Source organism: Microcaecilia unicolor, chromosome 6 (assembly GCF_901765095.1).
Source record: "Microcaecilia unicolor chromosome 6, aMicUni1.1, whole genome shotgun sequence".
NCBI classification, from domain to species: domain Eukaryota; kingdom Metazoa; phylum Chordata; class Amphibia; order Gymnophiona; family Siphonopidae; genus Microcaecilia; species Microcaecilia unicolor.
Window position 1 is genome coordinate 54,234,622 of NC_044036.1, and position 19,249 is coordinate 54,253,870.

Below are 19,249 nucleotides of genomic sequence, written 5' to 3' on the forward strand. Positions count from 1 at the left end.
TCTGTTACTCCTCTCCCTTTCTCTTGCTCCCTCCTATCTCACTAACCCCCCTGTTTAATAAGGCTTAGCTTGAGTTTTCTGTAGCAGGGCCCATTGTATTCCTATGGGGCCTGCTGCAGATAACGCTAAGCTTTAATAAACAGCCCCCTAAGTTAGCTATTATTCCATCCAAAAACTGTTATGCAAATTTCATAAGTACATAAGTAATGCCACACTGGGAAAAGACAAAGGGTCCATCGAGCCCAGCATCCTGTCCACGACAGCAGCCAATCCAGGCCAAGGGCACCTGGCAAGCTTCCCAAACGTACAAACATTCTATACATGTTATTCCTGGAATTTTGCATTTTTCCCAAGTCCATTTAGTAGTGGTTTATGGACTTGTCCTTTAGGAAACCGTCTAACCCCTTTTTAAACTCTGCTAAACTAACCGTCTTCACCACGTTCTCCGGCAACAAATTCCAGAGTTTAATTATGCGTTGGGTGAAGTAAATTTTTCTCCGATTTGTTTTAAATTTACTACACTGTAGTTTCATCGCATGCCCCTAGTCCTAGTATTTTTGGAAAGTGTGAACAGACGCTTCACATCCACCTGTTCCACTCCACTCATTATTTTATATACCTCTATCAAGTGTCCCCTCAGCCGCCTCTTCTCCAAGCTGAAAAGCCCTAGCCTCCTTAGTCTTTCTTCATAGGGAAGTCGTCCCATCCCCGCTATCATTTTAGTCGCCCTTCGCTGCACCTTTTCCAATTCTACTATATCTTTTTTGAGATGCGGCGACCTGAATTGAACACAATACTCAAGGTGCGCTCGCACCATGGAGCGATATAACGTCATTACAACATCCTCACACCTGTTTTCCATACCTTTCCTAATAAAACCCAACATTCTATTCGCTTTCCTAGCCGCAGCAGCACACTGACATATTCCAATCACTACATTACAAATTAACAAATACAGGGGGGATTTCAAGATGGCCGCTGCTGTAGTATGGCCTACCAGTTGCTCTCTCTGATTTCCGCATTCAGAACGCTGAAGAGACGGGGTCGTCCACCCTCCCCCACTCCTCAGCGGCAAAACCCGCCTGGTTTAGGCAATATTCGAACATATCTACAGGGAGCAACAGTTCCAGTAATGTCGGAGAAGAACCTGCTAGAAAGCTCCGGAATGAATGGAGATTCTGGAGCAATCGCTGTGTTAGAAGAGCTTTCGCTCTCCCCCGACAAGAGAGCTCCGCCCCCGCAGCCATCTGGTGTTAGTACTCCATTAACGGCCCTTCTCCAGCCCTGCCGCCGAAGAGCGGTACAGAGGAAAGGAGACAGGAGGAGATACAATCAATCGAAGAAATTCGAATAGTAGGAGATCAAAAATCCCAGGTGGAAACGTTGTCCTTAATATCGACGACGCAGGAAAAAGGATCTGTTGGTTTGGAACAAATTTCCTCTATGCAAGAGACTGAGGTAATACCACTATTATTTTCTACTAAACCCAATGACGTAACTTTGGATACTTTGTGGCATTTAATAGCTGACTTGGGAAAAGCTATGTGTTCTCAAAATAAAAAGTTAAATCAAGGTTTTTTTAACATTATATCTAAAAGTAAAGAAACTTGATGATAAAGTAGAAACTTTAACACAAGCTGAAAAGGAGTGTGAGAAGGAGTTACAAGAGACTCATTCTTATCAGGAAAATATAATGAAAGATTTGGAGTCTTTAAGGAGGAAGACTGCATTTCTTGAGAATTCCGCAAGGAATTATAACCTGCGTTTCTTGAATTTTCCTAAAAGAGATATTATTTCCCCACGGGAGATGTTAAAAAAGTACCTGAAAGAAATATCTGAAATAGCCGAAGAAATTATGCCTCCCTTCACTTGGATATATTATTTACCTTCAAAGTTACGGCAAATTCAGACTACTGAAGAATTAGATGTCTCAGCACTTCTTGAAACTTATGATATTAGTGATGTAATACCAGCAATTTTAATAGCAAAGGTAACTTTATTACCTGATAAAGAATGGTTAATGAAACTCTTTTTCAAAAATAAAGATAAGACTTTTTTGGGTCAACGTATCCAAATTTTCCCTGACGTCTCCAAAGAAACTCAGAAGAGACATCAGCAGTTTTCACTGATGAAACCGGGGGTTCTACAATTAGGGGCTACCTTTTTTTTTTTTTTAAGATACCCCTGTAAGTGTGTGGTTAATTATCAGTCTAATAAATATAGCTAGGAAAATAGAGTGAGGGCAAATCTCTTGAATAAAAATTAGCTGGCACTGTGATAGGTTAAACCAAGTAAATACTTCTAAAAACATTTGTTGTTATTAAGAAAATTCCATTTAGTTAATTCTTGAATCCCCAAATGTGAACTTGAGTAAAGATGGTAGAAATGTTTTTCCTTTTTCTTTTTGTCTTTCTCTTTTCCTCCGATTTAAGAGGATTATGTATTAAATTATAATGTACAAGCCAAACAGAGAGGGTAACCAGCATACATGAAAAACACACAAACAAAAAAAAGCAACACTGGGTCTTCAAGAATGAGACAATGGGAGTATTTATTTGATAAATGACCCGACACAGGCCGTGTTTCGGCATAATATAACGAGAGCCTCAGGGGTCTAAACAACAAAACATATACAAACATATAAATCATCTTGATAAATAACTAAATAATCAAGAAACAAAAATTTGATAAACAATATATTAGGAAAACATTCTTAAACATTATAAAACATAGATAAAACAATGTTAAAAATCATTCATAAAATAAAACATATTGATGAAACATCACTGTGAATTATATGCTGCGACGTATAAAATATAAGGGCAGCTTTCTCCAGATGATCAATAGAGAGAACACTTATATGTTTAAAAATCATATTTTAAGAAATCATAAGCGAAAATTAGGTGCTTACCTTGGTAATTTTCTTTCCTTTAGTCATAGAAGATGAATCCATTACAAGTGGGTTGTGTCCATCAACCAGCAGGGGGAGATAGAGAGCACTGAAAAACCATAGTGCCTCATTGCCAGCTAGCTCCATCTGCCTCTTCAGATTTGAAGCTTCCAAAGCAGTGTTACACCGCAAAGCATAATAACATGAACTTTCCTCACAGCGGATGTATGCCCCAAAACTGGAGCTATAATTCAAAGGAGGGAATTAACTCATCCTCCTGGAGGGAATGAACTCATCCTCCTGTAACTGAACAGAAATCCTGAAGACTGTTTTCCAATTTCTCCCAATGAGGGAACATATCTACAGGAAAAACTGAACATAAAAGTAACATAAATCACATAATGAACCACTGAGGGAGGGCTCATGGATTCATCTGCTATGACTAAATGAAAGAAAATTACCAAGATAAGAACCTAATTTTCCCTTCCTTGTCATCAAGCAGATGAATCCATTACGAGTGGGATGTATCAAAGCAATCCCTAGATAGGGTGGGAACAAGCCACACCACGTGCCAGCATTTGTGCTCCAAAATGCGCATCTCTCCTGGCAGCCACATCCAGCCTGTAATGTCAGGCAAACAAGAGCTTAGAAGCCCAAGTAGCTGCACTCATATCTCTTGAAGAGAGAGTGCTCCAGTTTCAGCCCAAGAAGAGGAAATCGTTCTTGTGGAATGTGCCTTAAAGGCTTCAGGCGGAGGCCGGCCAGATAGCAGATATGCTGAAAAGATAGCTTCTTTGAGCCAATGGGCTATAGTGGCCTTAGACGCTGGAGACCCTCTGCGCGGACCTGACAAAAGAACAAAACGATGGTCAGAGGTCCTGAAGGCATTTGACATGCGCAGATATTGCAACAGAGCCCTTCGCACATCCAGAAGGTGCAACTGCCCATAGGCTTCTGGAAACTCCTCTTTAGAAAAGGAGGGCAGGAAAATAGGCTGGTTTAGGTGAAACGCTGAAACCACCTTAGGCATGAAGGAAGGCATCGTACGTACCATTACTTCGGACTCTGAGAATTGCAGAAATGGGTCTCGACAGGACAGCGCCTGGAGCTCAGATACCCGTCTCGCCGATGTCACGGCCACCAAAAAGACCGTCTTTAAGGTCACATCCTTCGCCGAAGCTCGCCTAAGCGGTTCAAAGGGCGAACACTGAAGGGCCTTTAAAACTAACCCCAGGTTCCAGGCCGGACACGGGACCCGAAAGGGAGGACAGAGCCGAAGCACCCCTCTAAGAAACCGTGTCACATCCGGGCAAGCAGCCAGAGAGAGGCCAGCGACCTTCCCTCGAAAACATGCTAAGGCTGCCACTTGAACCCGCAGGGAATTATAGGCCAAGCCTTTCTGAAAACCAAGAAGAGAAAATCGCTCTTGTGGAATGTGCCTTAAAGGCTTCAGGCAGTGGCCGGCTAGATAGCAGATGTGCTGAAAAGATAGCTTCTTTGAGCCAATGGGCTATAGTGGCCTTAGACGCTGGAGACCCTCTGCGCAGACCTGACAAAAGAACAAAACGATGGTCAGAGGTCCTGAAGGCATTTGACATGCGCAGATATTGCAACAGAGCCCTTCGCACATCCAGAAGGTGCAACTGCCCATAGGCTTCTGGAAACTCCTCTTTAGAAAAGGAGGGCAGGAAAATAGGCTGGTTTAGGTGAAACGCTGAAACCACCTTAGGCATGAAGGCAGGCACCGTACGTACCATTACTTCGGACTCTGAGAATTGCAGAAATGGGTCTCGACAGGACAGCGCCTGGAGCTCAGATACCCATCTCGCCAATGTCACGGCCACCAACAAAACCGTCTTTAAGGTCACATCCTTATCCGAAGCTCGCCTAAGTGGCTCGAAGGGCGAACACTGAAGGGCCTTTAAAACTAACCCCAGGTTCCAGGCCGGACACAGGACCCGCACGGGAGGGATGGAGCCGAAGCACCCCTCTAAGAAACCGTGTCACATCCGGACAAGCAGCCAGATAGACGCCAGCGACCTTCTCTCGAAAACAGGCTGCCACTTGAACCCGCAGGAAATTATAGGCCAAGCCTTTTTGTAAACCATCCTGCAAAAAGTCACGTATCGGCGAGACAGAACCCCGCATGGGTGTGCGCTTTAGAAGCACACCAAGCCTCAAATTGGCACCAAATCCTGGCATAAGCCACGGAAGTGGAACGCTTGCGGGCCTGTAGGAGAGTGGAAATGACTTTACTGGAATATCCCTTGTCTCTCAATTGCACCCTCTCAATAGCCATGCCATAAGACCAAAGCGGCAGGCGTCCTTCATGGTCACCGGGCCCTGTGACAACAGGTTCAGTACCAGAGGTAACGGCAGGGGATCCTCTACCAGCATCCGCTGGAGGTCCGCATACCACAGCCTCCTGGGCCAATCTGGGACAATGACAACCACCTCTCCTTGATGGAGCCGAATCCGCAGGAGTACTCGCCCTATCAAGGGCCACAGAGGGAACACATACAGGAGGCCCTGAGGCCAGGGTTGAGCCAAAGCATCCAACCCTGCCGAGCGAGGATCTCTCCATCTGCTGTAGAAGCACAGGACTTTGGCATTTGTGCTTGACGCCATAAGATCCATTACGGGCTTTCCCCATTTGGCACATATCTACAGAAATACTTTGTCTGCAAGTTCCCATTCCGCTGGGTTGATTTGATTCCTGCTCAGATAATCAGCTTGCACATTGCTCTGACATGCAATATGAGCTGATGACAGAAACTGCAGATGAAGCTCGGCCCAGTGGCAAATCTGCGCAGCCTGCACGGCTAGTGCTATGCACTGAGTGCCTCCTTGGCGATTTATGTAGGCCACTGCTGTCGTGTTGTCCGACAGAACTCTGACAGCCAATCCTTCCAGGGTCAATTGAAAGGCCAGAAGCGCCTGGAAAATCGCAACTCCAAGCAATTGATGCACCACTCCGACTCCTCAGATGTCATAAGACCTTGGGCATGCCTTCCCCGGCAATGTGCACCCCAGCCCTTCAGGCTGGCATCTGTTACCACCAGGCACCAATCAGGGAGCACTAGCGGCATTCCTCGCTGCAGCATGCTGTCTGAAAGCCACCACTCCATACTGAGCCGGGCCGCAGGTTAGCCACGTGAGTCTGCATTGATAATCCTGAGATATTGGAGACCATCGTTGAAGGAGGGAGCACTGCAGAGGGCAGAGGTCTCAGGTGACCTCTCGCCCAAGGCACCACTTCCAAAGTGGCCGTCATCGACCCCCAACAGCTGGACCTGCTCACGGGCGAGGCATCCTCAGGAGCAGACAGACCTGGTTCTGAAGCTTGCACCGCCTTTGCCTGGGTAGGAAGACCATCCCCGAGGCTGTGTTGAACCAGACCCCCAAATATTCTAGAGATTGAGAGGGGGTCAGGTGACCTTTGGCTATATTGACGACCCAGCCCAGAGATTGCAGTACTGAGACCACTCTGGCTGTAACCTGATGACTCTCTTCTGCAGAGTCTGCTCTGATGAGCCAGTCGTCTAGGTACGGGTGAACCCGGATACCCTCTTGCCTGAGAAAAGCAGCTACTACCACCATTACCTTGGAAAAGGTTTGGAGAGCTGTGGCGAGGTCAAAAGGCAAGGCCCAAAACTGGAAATGTTTTCCCATCACCGCAAAACGCAGAAACCTCTGGTGCGGGGGGCCAAATTGGTATGTGCAAGTAAGCTTCTTTCAGGTCCAGAGATGTGAGAAACTCTCCTGGCTGTACCGCCGCTATGACGGAGCGCAGGGTTTCCATGTGAAAATGCCGCACGTTCAGAGACTTGTTGACTTCTTTTAAGTCTAGGATAGGCCGAAAAGACCCTCCTTTTCACGGCACCACGAAGTAAATGGAGTAACGGCCAGAGCCGCATTCGGCGGGAGGTACAGGGGAAACCGCCCCAATGTGAATCGAGCCTTGCAAGGTCTCCTCTACCGCCGCCCGTTTGGCGGCAAAACCACATCGGGACTCCACAAACACATCTCTTATCGGGGCATTGAATTCTATTCTGTAGCCTTCTCTGATCAGGTCCAAGACCCACTGATCTGAGGTCATCTTGGCCCACTCCTCGAGAAAGAGGGAAAGTCGTCCTCCTATCACAGGAATCGAGGAGGGGCTGGCGCATCATCATTGAGAGAGTCGCCCTTGAACTCCAGGTCTTGAGCTTGCTGCTGCGGAACGTTTGTCCGAGCGAAAGGAGTTCCTCTGCTGAAAACGGCCACGCGAAGTGAACTCAGCAGAACGCCCCAGGCAGTACCTTCTAGATTCAAGGAAGTGAGGTCTGTAAGAGGAGTGAATCGCCTGACCCTTAGAAGAAGGCCACGGCCTATCCTTGGGTAAGCGCTGAGGTTTGGCATCCCCCAGGCCTTTCACAATTTTCTCCAACTCCTCACCAAACAGGAGAAGACCTTGAAAGGGCTACTTCACCAACCTTTGCTTAGAGGCCATGTCAGCTGCCCAATGCCGTAGCCACAGAAGACGGCGAGCCGCCACCGCTACAGCCATCTGTTTAGCCGAAGCTCTGACCAGATCATAAAGGGCGTCAGCCAAAAAAGACAAGGCCGACTCCATCCGCGGTGCCACCTCTGTAATGGGCTCCGCTCCATCTCCGGGCTGTTTCACTGCCTGTTGTAACCAAGCGAGGCAGGCTCGGGCAGCGTAGCAGCTGCATGCAGACGCCCGTAAGGACAGGTCTGAAATTTCAAAGGACCGTTTCATAGCTGCCTCCAGGCGACGGTCCTGCATGTCCTTCAGGGCAACTCCTCCTTCCACTGGGAGGGTAGTTTTCTTTGTCACAGCCATGACTAGGGCATCCACTTTAGGCACTGCTAGGCGCGCCAAATGCTCCTCACTTAGAGGGTATAATTGCCCCATAGCCCTGGCGACTTTCAAAGGCCCCTCGGGGTCAGCCCATTGAGCCGTGATAAGCTCTTAGATGGAGTCATGCAAAGGAAAGGCTCGAGCAGGCTTCTTAGTACTTGCCATCCTCGGATTACCGGAGGAGGTCTCAGTACTCCCAGGGTCTTCTATAGCGAGGACCTGCAAGGCATCAGTAATAAGCGCTGGCAGCTCATCGCGGTGGAAAATCCGCACCACTGAAGGATCATCTGGATCCGGTGGCAATCCTGCACCTTCTTCTGGCTCTCCAGACCACGAAGGCCTGCCAGACCCCTCAGACTCCTCACATCCCGACCACGGGGGGGGGGGGGGGGGTGCGCCACTCTCTGAAGGGAAATCCACCTTTCTGCGCTTGTCTTGCAACCATCTGTCAGGGGAAAACGCGCCTGATGGTAATCCAAGGCCAGACTCCACTGGAGGGGATACAGAAAGCAGGGCCGCAGAGGACCCCTGCGGAAGAGCTCTTTTTAACATGTATGTATTATGCAGCAATAAAACAAATTCAGGGGAAAATGGCTCACCCTGGCCTCCCGGTTCCAGTCCGGGGGAAACAGCTCTTTTATTAGCCTCTACACGAGGCGCCCCTCCAGGCTCAAACCCCTCCGCCTCAGCAGGGGTCGCACCATGCTGTTCCAAAATGGCACCCGCTGCCAGCTCCATGGAGCGGGAAGGAACATCGCTCGCCATGCTCGGGCCGGCACGCCTTACAGAGCCCCGCTGCAGATTTGCGCTTGCCACAAATGGAACAGTGCTTTACTTTCTCAGCAGCCATCGCCGAAAGCGGCGGAAATTCAAAATGGCGGATTCGTGCCAAAATCGTCCCGAACGCGGGCCCTCCCCGGAGGAGCTACAAAATGCTCTTACCTCACCAGACCGAGTCTCCGAGCTCCAGTCATGCTGCACAATTAGAAGAAAACCTCTTTTCTGGGACCGCAGCGCCAAAGCGTGACGTGACTTTTTTTTTTTTTTTAACGCTGTGAGGAAAGTTTGAGGCAACAGCGAAAGAGGCAAATTTCCAACTCCGGAGGACCAGTAGCGTGGGAAAGGGCGAACCTATGTGCCTGCATCCACAGCGTGGGCAAAGACAGGGACAGGGCTTGCCTATTTGTCTACTTCCACATCGGGGGCCGGGTTAGGTAGGGAAAGGGCTAAGCTATTTGCCTTTAAAGTGGGCACCATCAGCCACAACACCCCTGCTACAATTGGCAAAAGCACAGGAGCCACCCCAGGCAGATTTTCTGAAGGAGCTTGAACAAGCTGCAACCACCCTGCTGGGGAGATAGAGAATACTGAAGAGGCAGATGGAGCTAGCTGGCCATGAGGCACTATGGGTTTTTCAGTGTTATCTCCCCCTGCTGGTTGATGGACACAACCCACTCATAATGGATTCATCTGCTTGATGACAAGGAACTGAACTGAAAACTTAGTGAAGGATAAATACATAATCCTTATACTAAATTCTGATAATTTAGCTGTTTCTGGCTTTAAGTTTGTTCTGACTGCTATGGAAAACTATGAAGCTGTGGGCTATGGGAAGGGGCAGGGGTGATGATAGAAGAGAGCGAGAGAGAGCAACGTTGGACCCAAAGGTGGAGGAGAGGGAGGGAGCAATGTAGGACCCAGCCTCGACTTATACACGGGTTACAGCATTTTTGGCCACTTTTAGTCCTAAGTGTGCCCTCGACATATACACAAGATCAACTTATCCACGAGTATATACGGTATTCCATCTGTCTAAACCTTCTACATATTGACCTTTGTCTTTGCCCTTTTAGAGAGAGATAAAGCCTTGACTGAATATGTGTACATATATACCACCTGAAAGGGCTGCTCAGATCTTTTATTTATGCCCACGTAATAAGCAGGCTCATAAAATTTAAAGTTATGACTAATAGTAAAGATAGCCAAGTTCTTTTTTTTTTTGTTTGTTTACAGAACATTTTGGGGGAAAAAATTTAAAGAATAAATATCCATTCTGGCTACAAAGTGCAATGTTGCCCAGACCTATACTAGATAAGACAGTTTTGTATTGTGGGATATAAAAGTTATTAGTACTCTCATGTGTTCATTCAAAATGGATCTCAAGTATAATGTGTAATAAATCCACCCTGCGGAGCAAAGTATGTGAACCAAATCATTATGCTTAAATACTCCACATTTAAAAGAGAAGCATTAAAAAAAAAAAAAATCTGCAAATGGCCGCATGTTCAAAGTGCATATACAGAGCCACAGGCACTGGCAATGACAAAGTATAGGGAAACTGCCAACTGATGAAACACTTCTGCCTATTGGCAGGCTGCAAGAAAACACAAAATAGATTATACACATATATATCATCTCAGATCATGAGCACATCTCTGTAAAAAGATCCATTTTGGATACCTTCTTTTGAAGATTTTCCACAAAACCAACTGGATCCTTTAATGATTCCCTCTGGCATCTGTCTAAACACTCTAGGTCTTGAACCGACTGAGTACGTTGAGCCTCAAGCACAGCAATGGTCTGTAACAGTCTCTGATAGCTAGAAACAAAAAAAAACGTGTCATTAAGAATGTTTCAGTGGGAACAACCCCCACCCTCCAAACCATCAGCATGTGGAATGCAAATTAAGCAGCTAAATAACTGTTTAAAAGGTATACATTTTACAAGCACCATAAATACAATGAAGTTGATACTTTGTGTCTTCTGTCAATACAGAACATCTGGCTAGTAAGTCCAACTATAGACACCAGTTATTTATTAGAACACTAGTAAAAAAGGCCCGTTTCTGACACATATGAAACGGGCGCTAGCAAGGTTTTCCTCATAATGTGTATGTTTTGGAGAGTGTATGCGAGAGTGACTGTGTGTGATAGAGAGAGTGAAAGTGTGAGTGTGTGTGTGTGAGAGAGAGAGTGAGTCTGGGTGTGAGCGTGTCTGTGAGAGAGTGTGTGTGTGAGAATGAGAGTGTGTGCAATTGCGTATGGGAGACACAGTGTGATAGAGAGAGAGAGAGAGTGTGTTTCACACAGATACAGTGTGTGCGTGAATGAGTGTGTGTGAGGCACAGATTGTCTGTGAGACTGAGTGTATGAGACCAAGCGAGTATGTAAGTGACTGTGTGACACATAGAGAGTGAATGTGATACAATGTGAGACAGAGTGTATGAGAGTGAGAGACAGAAACACATTGTCTGTGAGAGAGAGAGTGTGTGTGTGTGTGACAGAGATACCTCCCTCCCTCCCTCTCTCTCTATGGTGTCAGGCCCCCCTCTTTCTCTGGTGTCTGAGATTGCTGCCACTGCACCTAAGCAATTGGTGTGCTGGAGGAGAGGAAGAGAGAGAGAGAGAGTGTGTGTGTGGGGTGGGGGGGATGTGTTGGAGGGGTTCAGCTTGGAAGAAGAGGGGTGTGGGGGATTCTGGATGCGCTGCCAGATGAAAGTAAGTGAGTATGTGTGTGTGTGTGTGGGGGGGGGGGGGGTTCAGGAAGCAATGGCAGATGACACAGTGAGGGAGTGTGTGTGGGGGGGGGGGGGGGGGCAGGGGGTACAGGAAGCGCTGCCAGATGAGAGAGTGAGTGTGTGTGTATGGGGTTTCATGAAGCGCTCCCATCCTTGAACCCCCTCCCCACCTCAGTCCCCTTCTCTCATTCAAGAACCCCCTCCCCAGTCTCTGCCATCCAAAAACCCCAGTCCCCTCCCCACCCGTCCCCTTCTCCAATCCGAGAACCCCCTCCCCAGTCTCTCCCATCCTAAAAACCCCAGTGCCCTTCCCACCCGTCCCCTTCAAGCATCCAAGAACCCCCTCCCCCATCCTTGAACCCCCCTCCCCACCTCAGTCTCCTTCTCCCATTCAAGAACCCCCTCCCCAGTCTCTCCCATCCAAAAACCCAAGTCCCCTCCCCACTCGTCCTCTTCAAGTATCCAAGAACCCCCTCCCCACCTCAGTCCCCTTCTCCCATTCAAGAATCCCAGTCCTCTCCCCATCCGTCCCCTTCTCCCATCCGAGAACCCCCTCCCCAGTCTCTCCCATCCAAGAACCCCAGTCCCCTCCCCACCCGTCCCCTTCAACTATCCAAGAACCCCCTCCCCACCCCCTTCTGCTTCTCCCATCCATGAACCCCTCCCACCTCAGTCTCTTTCCCATTTGAGAACCCCCTCCCCCCCCACCTGAGAGCCCCACACCCTTCTCCCATCTGAGTCCCTCCCCACCTACCAGCTCCATTCTCCTGCCGCCCAGGCCCACCACCCTCACTGCCTTAAAAAAAAACCCAATTTGAAGCGCTGGAATAACAGGCAGCAGCGCCTCGCGTCTGCCCTTCTACTAAAAATCTCTTTCACGACGTTATTGGGCCTTCCCACATTGAGTCCCACCCGCCCTCGCGGTAATTGGAAGTTACCTGAGAGGAGGGTGGGACTCAATGTGGGAAGGCCCAATGACGTCGTCGAAGAGATTTTTAGTAGAAGGGCAGACGCGAGGCGCTGCTGCCTGTTATTCCAGCGCTTCAAATTGGGTTTTAAAGGCAGGACAGCGCCGGGAGCGGACTCGCAGCACCCCCCACCCGCTGACATCTGGGGCGGAGCGCCCCCACCTCGTCGCCGTCGCTGAACTTGGGAGGGAGAGTGGTGCTCGGGCGGTCGGGGCGGGGCTACCTGAGGCGCGCGGCGCGGTTGGTAGCCAGCGTTTCCTTGGCAGGGGGAGGAGTAGGGAAACACGCTCCGCGTGTTTCCCTACTCCTCCCCCTTCCTTGATGCGGTCCCTGGTTTCATTTTTCTGTTGGTTTTCCGCCCTCGACGTCATGACGTTTGACGCGAGGGCGGGGCAGCAAGTCGTTCAGTGGCTTCACCACCACGAACTTACGAACCGTTCTGGGAGTCTGAGTGACTTCAGAACGTTGTCCTCAGAACGTTGAGGGTGCCTTTTATTATATTAGATTAACTATATTTGATATCTACATAAAAAGACCATCTGTTCATATAGCTCAATATCTGTGACTATAATCATAAACAAAAGTTCCTATGTAATTATTAACAAATGTCAAATATAAGGCACACAATGATACAATAAGATAATGGGTCAGTTACATAGGCAGATCTTTTATTAAGTCAAAAACCAGCTTAACAAGAAAATGACTACAGATTAACACAACTATAAAATATTACTGATTACTGCAACGGAATTTATGCGGGTTGTAAAGAACAACTCACAAAAAAACTCCAGACCGCCCAAAACACCGAAGCCTGGCAGATATTCGGTAAAACACGATTCGATAGTGCTAAACCCCTCCGAGAAAAGCTGCACTGGCTCCCAATCAAAGAACGGATCAGCTTCAAAATCTGCACTCTGGTCCACAAAATTATCTACGGCATAGTCCCAGGATACATGACAGACCTCATAGCTCTACCAACCAGAAACAGAATCGGATCATCACAATCATACTTAAACCTACACTACCCAAATTGCAAAGGACTTAAATACAAAACAACCTACGCATCCAGCTTCTCCTACAGAAGCGCACAACTATGGAATGGACTCCCAAAAGCTGTGAAAACAATCCATAACCACCTAACCTTCAGGAAATCACGGAAAACCAATCTCTTCAAAAAGGCTTATCCCACTGATCCAACGTAAATCCCCACAACCAGCAACACAGCATAACCAATGATCGTACCAGACAATCTACAACCTTCATTCCTTTGACCCTCATGGAGCCTGACACACACCCACATCATTTGTCCACAATATAACCTTGTATTTGTTATCAACCGACTTGGTGAACGCCTTTACGATACTATGTAAGCCACATTGAGCCTGCAAATAGGTGGGGAAATGTGGAGTACAAATGTAACAAATAAAATAAAATAAAAAACCCTCATTTAATATAGCACTTTTACTATACTTCATTTAACAAAACTTATTGTAACATACTCCTCTCAATTTATTTTCTTGCTTAAAGAGCGTAATTGTACTGGAACTTAATTGTACTGAAGAATAGTGACTTATCTGGCTGAATGGTCACGGCAAAACAAAACTGGTGAATTGCTGTGTATTTCTGAGGGGGAAAAATATGTTTTCTCCCCAAGTCTTGCTGAGGACCTTCATGTGGTAACCCTACTGTATAACATCTAAAAGAAATTTCAGTAAGGAGACACTGCTGTATACATATGGTAGGAAGGGAAAAAGACGATACATACTGCCTGCACATTGCTCAAGACAAAATGGTGCCAACCTGTGACTTACATAATAGGGCTAATGATGGTTGTCACAATAGTGCAAAATCTTCATTTCTAATATCAGGATTCAGCAAGGAATCCATTTTTTTTAACAGCACTTCTTTGAGTACACTTCTCAACTCTGGGTTATGGATTTAGCCTTAATCCTAGAACTAGCAAAGACCCAGAGATAAGATTACAATTGCTGTTTGCAGACGGCTTGTAGCTCTACAGTTATTTGGCAGAACTCTGCTTATTAAAAATTTTTTCAGATGACATCAAAATGATTTTGGCCTGGATAAATGTGCTAAGGCAACACTCCTAGGAGGAAAATTTAGTAAAACTGAAAACATCCTTCTGATCAATGATTGTGCCATCAAGGAACTTGAACAGGAAAGGATATATAAATATTTAGGAGTAGAGGAAGGCGTAACAGTCCAGCACAAAATACTGAAAGAAAAAAAAAAAAGCAGAGTGTTACAAGAGATTAAAACTGATACTAAAAAGTTCTCTAACATCAAAGAATAAGATAAGTTTGCAATTCCTGTACTCTTATACAGCTTTTGAATTGTGGACTGGCTTCATAAATATGCTGAAAAACTGGATGTACAAACGAGAAAACTCCTCCACACTCACAAGGTAGTCTACAAGAATTAGTGTATGCCAAGATTGTATATCCTTGAGCTGAAGGAGGAATGAGCCTCATAGAAATAGATTATACATAAAGAGGCTATCATCATAGTCCTCCAGATCTATTGAATATCAACAGGCCCAAATGTGCAAAAAGTGCTTAAGAACAAGAGAGCAAGAATCCAGAATCTAGCTCCATCACTAAATTTGGACAGGAATTCTGGCGAGCAGAAGGAATGAGTAAAATTCCACCTGTTAAATACAGGAATGGAACCAACAAAATAAGCAAAGCAAGAGAGAAAGCTCTTTAAAGAAGTTGATCAGCAAACATAGAAAACAAGTAGTTGGAAATATAAAATATACTCCAGAAACCATATGTAGATCAAGCACAGACACATGAATGGTTATGAAGAGATGAACTGAAACCTAAGGATGAGAGATTGATAGCTGTAGCTCAGGCCAGTGGATTACAGACGAGATGGGTCACTGCAGGCACAGAAACAAAACTGGAAGAACCAACATTTGCAGATTTTGTAAGAAACAGCTAGAAACAGTTACTCATCTCATATCTGACTGCTAAGTGCTAATGGTGGAAAATTTGTATACAGAAATACACAACAAGGTGGCATGTCTCATTGAAAACATTACCTGTATCAGAAAGTAGCAGATTATAACCCAGAGAGAGACAGATAAAAAGCTGGATGTAGGAAAAATGAATATATAATGGTAAAAGACAAAAACACCAAAACAGCATTAATCACAGAGGTGTCAGTCGAGTGAATCACGTGGAGAGAGAGAAGATCCTTAAAGTCTGAGACCAAGAAAACTGTCAGAAAGATATAGAAATATTTCCCACCATTTTGGTGAGCAAAAAGAATTTGCAAACACACCTCAATAGGTTGCCTATACACATTGCATCTTATAAACTCCAGAGGGAAGCTCTCTATGGCAAGATATAAGTTTTACAGCAAGCGTAAAACTTATATTCCACATGCCCTGGCATAGGAGTGAGGTTCATTCCTGTCATGGTATCTGCAAAAACAACTGATCTGAAAAAAACTGACCCTGATGGACATTGAGGCTCCTATAAAAGGAGTGACCTTGTTTAGACTATTTTAGCAGTTATTCTGACCGCTTATTGCCAGTCATTTAGAAGGCCCTTGGGGAGGAACCTACCTTACAGCTTCTTTCCCCATCTGTGTTAAACTCTGGGAAGGCAGTCTTTTCAAAAGGAGAGTTTTGGGAAACTTTGTCTACAGAGGATAAGTGTTTGCTAGAAGTTACAATGTTATCTTTTTGAAGTTTTTTTTTGTTTGTTTGTTTTTAACCAGCTATGGATTGCAAAAAAATGTTATTACATTTGATATACTGCCAATCGCCAGTGGCAGCTTAGTGGTTTACAATAAAAGCTAAATTGAGCAATGAAAGGAAGGAAGGAGAAAAAAAAAGAAAGTCAAGAATACTGCCATATATACATCTTACCCAGCCACAGGAGGCACATTTCAGAAAAGGGAATCCAGAAACATTGCTTTAACATAGCAAGGCTGCTTTAAAAATTGTCCTCTTACCATCACCAAACCATTTAAAGAAATGACTAGGGGAAAATTCTTATTTCACTTTTTTTAATTTTTACAGTAAATAAGTGGTAGCCCTGCTCTGAAAGGTCACATGCTTTTTCCTTTGCCAGAAGGCTTGTACACAAAGCATTTATAAGCAGCGCTGCTAGCAGAAGCTAACACAAAAAAATTGAATCAGGAAGTTTTGAGGGGAAAATGTTCTTTTCACTTATTGGAATATTTAGCGGGGGGGGGGGGGGCAGGAACTGGGCAAGCAGGCAGAGTATCACAAGAGGTTATCAGAGCACAAACCTCTGGTGTTAGATGATATGTATATTTTGTTTCTTTGGAGGGTGATTAGGAAAGGAAAGTAAGATTAGAAGGGAGAAAGCCAAGTACCAGACCCATTCAATATTACAAACAGTATATCATTGGTAGTTCTTAAGATGAAGCTTTATGTCTTGTTAGCACAACAGATTTAATGGAAATGATAGAGATGAAATAGGGGGAGGAGTTTTAGCATATTATTGTAAAATGTACAAATTTTGGATGCTTATTTGATGCTATACCTCTAGTTGGCTAATATGGGGTACAAGTTATTGTTTCTATAGGGATGGATGGGGGTCAGTTGAAGGAAAGGGATGAAATGTAAAATATTGAATAACTTGAACGTTTGATGGTTGACTGTATCTTTGTTCAATAAAATTTTCTGAAACTAATTGGAATAAAAGCACTTACAAAAGTTCCAGAGCACCATTCACATAAGAACAAAAGAACAAAAGCGGTGCCATACTGAGATAGACCAAAGGTTCATCAACAGTGGCCAATCCAGGCCACAAGTACCTTGCAAGATCCCAAAACAGTACAAAACATTTGATGCTTATTATCCTAGAAATAAGCAGTGGATTTTCCCCAAGTCCATTTTAATAATGGCTTATGGACGTTTCTTTAAGGAAGATATCCAAACCTTTTTTAAACCCCACTAAGCTAACCGCTTTTACCATATTTTCTGGCAACAAATTCCAGAGTTTAATTACACGTTAAATGAAGAAATATTTTCTCCAATTTGTTTTAAATTTACTACTTTGTAGCTTCATTGCATGCCCCCCCCCCCCCCCGAACCTAGTATTTTTGGAAACAGTAAACAAGCGATTCATGTCTACCCGTTCCACTCCATTAATTTATAGACCTCTATCATATCTCCCCTCAGCCATCTCATCTCCAAGCTAAAGAAACCTAGCTGCTTTAGCCTTTCCTCATAGGGAAGTCATCCCATCCCCTTTATCATTTTCGTTGCCCTTCTCTGTACCTTTTCTAATTCCACTATACCTTTTTCGAGATGCGGTGACCAGAATTGCACACAGTATTCAAGGTGCGGCTGCATTAATATAAATTAGCAGAGGCTACCAAGGAACACAAGCAAAACTGGAGGAAAAGAACATGTTTGTGTCTCACGCATTCTGCAATACCACATCATGCAACAATGCCTATTGTTACCTACATCTGCACATACGAGTTGGCAAAGCCTTTGACCTCACACCTAAAGTGCATACCCGAGGTGTGCACCTCTAGACAAACTACATAAAGACACACCCATCACTTGTTACTGCTTAAGTACTGCAATCATAAAAAGGAACCACGATTTAAAAAACACAGTGAGCATTTACACCATGAAGGACATATTTTAAAGGATCTGCATGCCATCTGATTTTTCCACCCCCAAGGTAACAATGCAGTACAACAGTTTGCTACAAACTGGGTAAGAATTTAGCAAGTACAGACAAATTCAGGTTCAGTTTATTTAATATATTGCCTATATGTCCAAAGTAGTCTATGCAGTTTGCATGTAATAAAATAAAGGGAAATGGGAGGGGTCATACATTAATTAAAAACAAGAACATAAATAATAAAAAAAGGACTAGTGCGATAGACATAAGAAGGAAAAAAGGAAATGGGATGGATTCAGGAAAGGCTGTAAGGGTAAGCATAGCAATACAGTACATAAATGCATGAAAAAAAATGTTTTAGAAAAGAGAACCCATTCTAGCAACTCAAAGTCAAATATAAGGACACATGATATACTGCCACAAATTTAATTTTTGTATCTCAAAAACTGCCATTATGCTGCCATCTGGTGGAAGGCATAAATCAAAATTATAAATTTCCACAACTCAAGGGATTTTTTTCCACTTTGATTTATTGACGTGACCCGCCTACCAAGGAATGATTTCCGACAGTGCTTGTAGACTAAATGACTGAATCATAATATCTTACATTAAAGTGAAGAAATCTAACACACAAAGTACCAACATACAACAAAAATGCTTACAAATAGAACAGTCCATTGCAATAGCAAATATTTGCAATTTCAAGGATATAATTCAAATTGCAGTATTATATTCTAAAAGCTAAGAATTTATGGAAGAAGGCAATACAAAAGCACCAGAATCCAAATGTTGGGCTCCTATCCATTCCTCTCCTTATTTCTATAGGCAGAAACGTAAGCCCCATCTTCTGGAATTCACTACCTAAAGTACATACGTAAGTACATAAGTATTGCCACACTGGGACAGACCGAAGGTCCATCAAGCCCAGCATCCTGTTTCCAACAATGGCCAATCCTGGTCACAAGTACCTGGCAAGATCCCAAAAACATTTTATGCTGCTTATCCTAGAAATAAGCAGTGTATTTCCCCCAAGTCCATTTTAATATGGCTTACGGAATTTTCTTTTAGGAAGCTATTGAAACCTTTTTTTTTTTAAACCCCACTAAGCTAACTGCTTTTACTACATTCTCTTGCAACAAATTCCAGAGTTAAGTGAAGAAAAACTTTCTTCAATTCGTTTTAAATTTATTACTTTGTAGCTTGATTGCATGTCCCCTAGTACTAATATTTTTGGGAACAGTAAACAAGCGATTCACATCCACTCATTCCACTCCACTCATTATTTTATAGACCTCCATCATATCTCCCCTTAGCCATCTTTTCTCCAAGACGAAGAGCCCTAGCCGCTTTAGCCTTTCCTCATAGGGAAGTCGT

The 19,249-nt window shown here is 44.8% G+C and overlaps 1 protein-coding gene across 6 annotated transcripts in view; it reads right to left on the reverse strand.

The window, feature by feature from the left end:
• Positions 1–19,249, reverse strand: part of ZZZ3 (zinc finger ZZ-type containing 3) — a 152,338-nt gene that overhangs the window by 69,686 nt on the left and 63,403 nt on the right. For all 6 annotated transcript variants that reach the window (XM_030205405.1, XM_030205403.1, XM_030205408.1 and 3 more), the window contains one exon: positions 10,215–10,353. In XM_030205405.1, the coding sequence (XP_030061265.1) occupies positions 10,215–10,353 (139 nt within the window). The remainder of the gene's footprint in view (positions 1–10,214; positions 10,354–19,249) is intronic.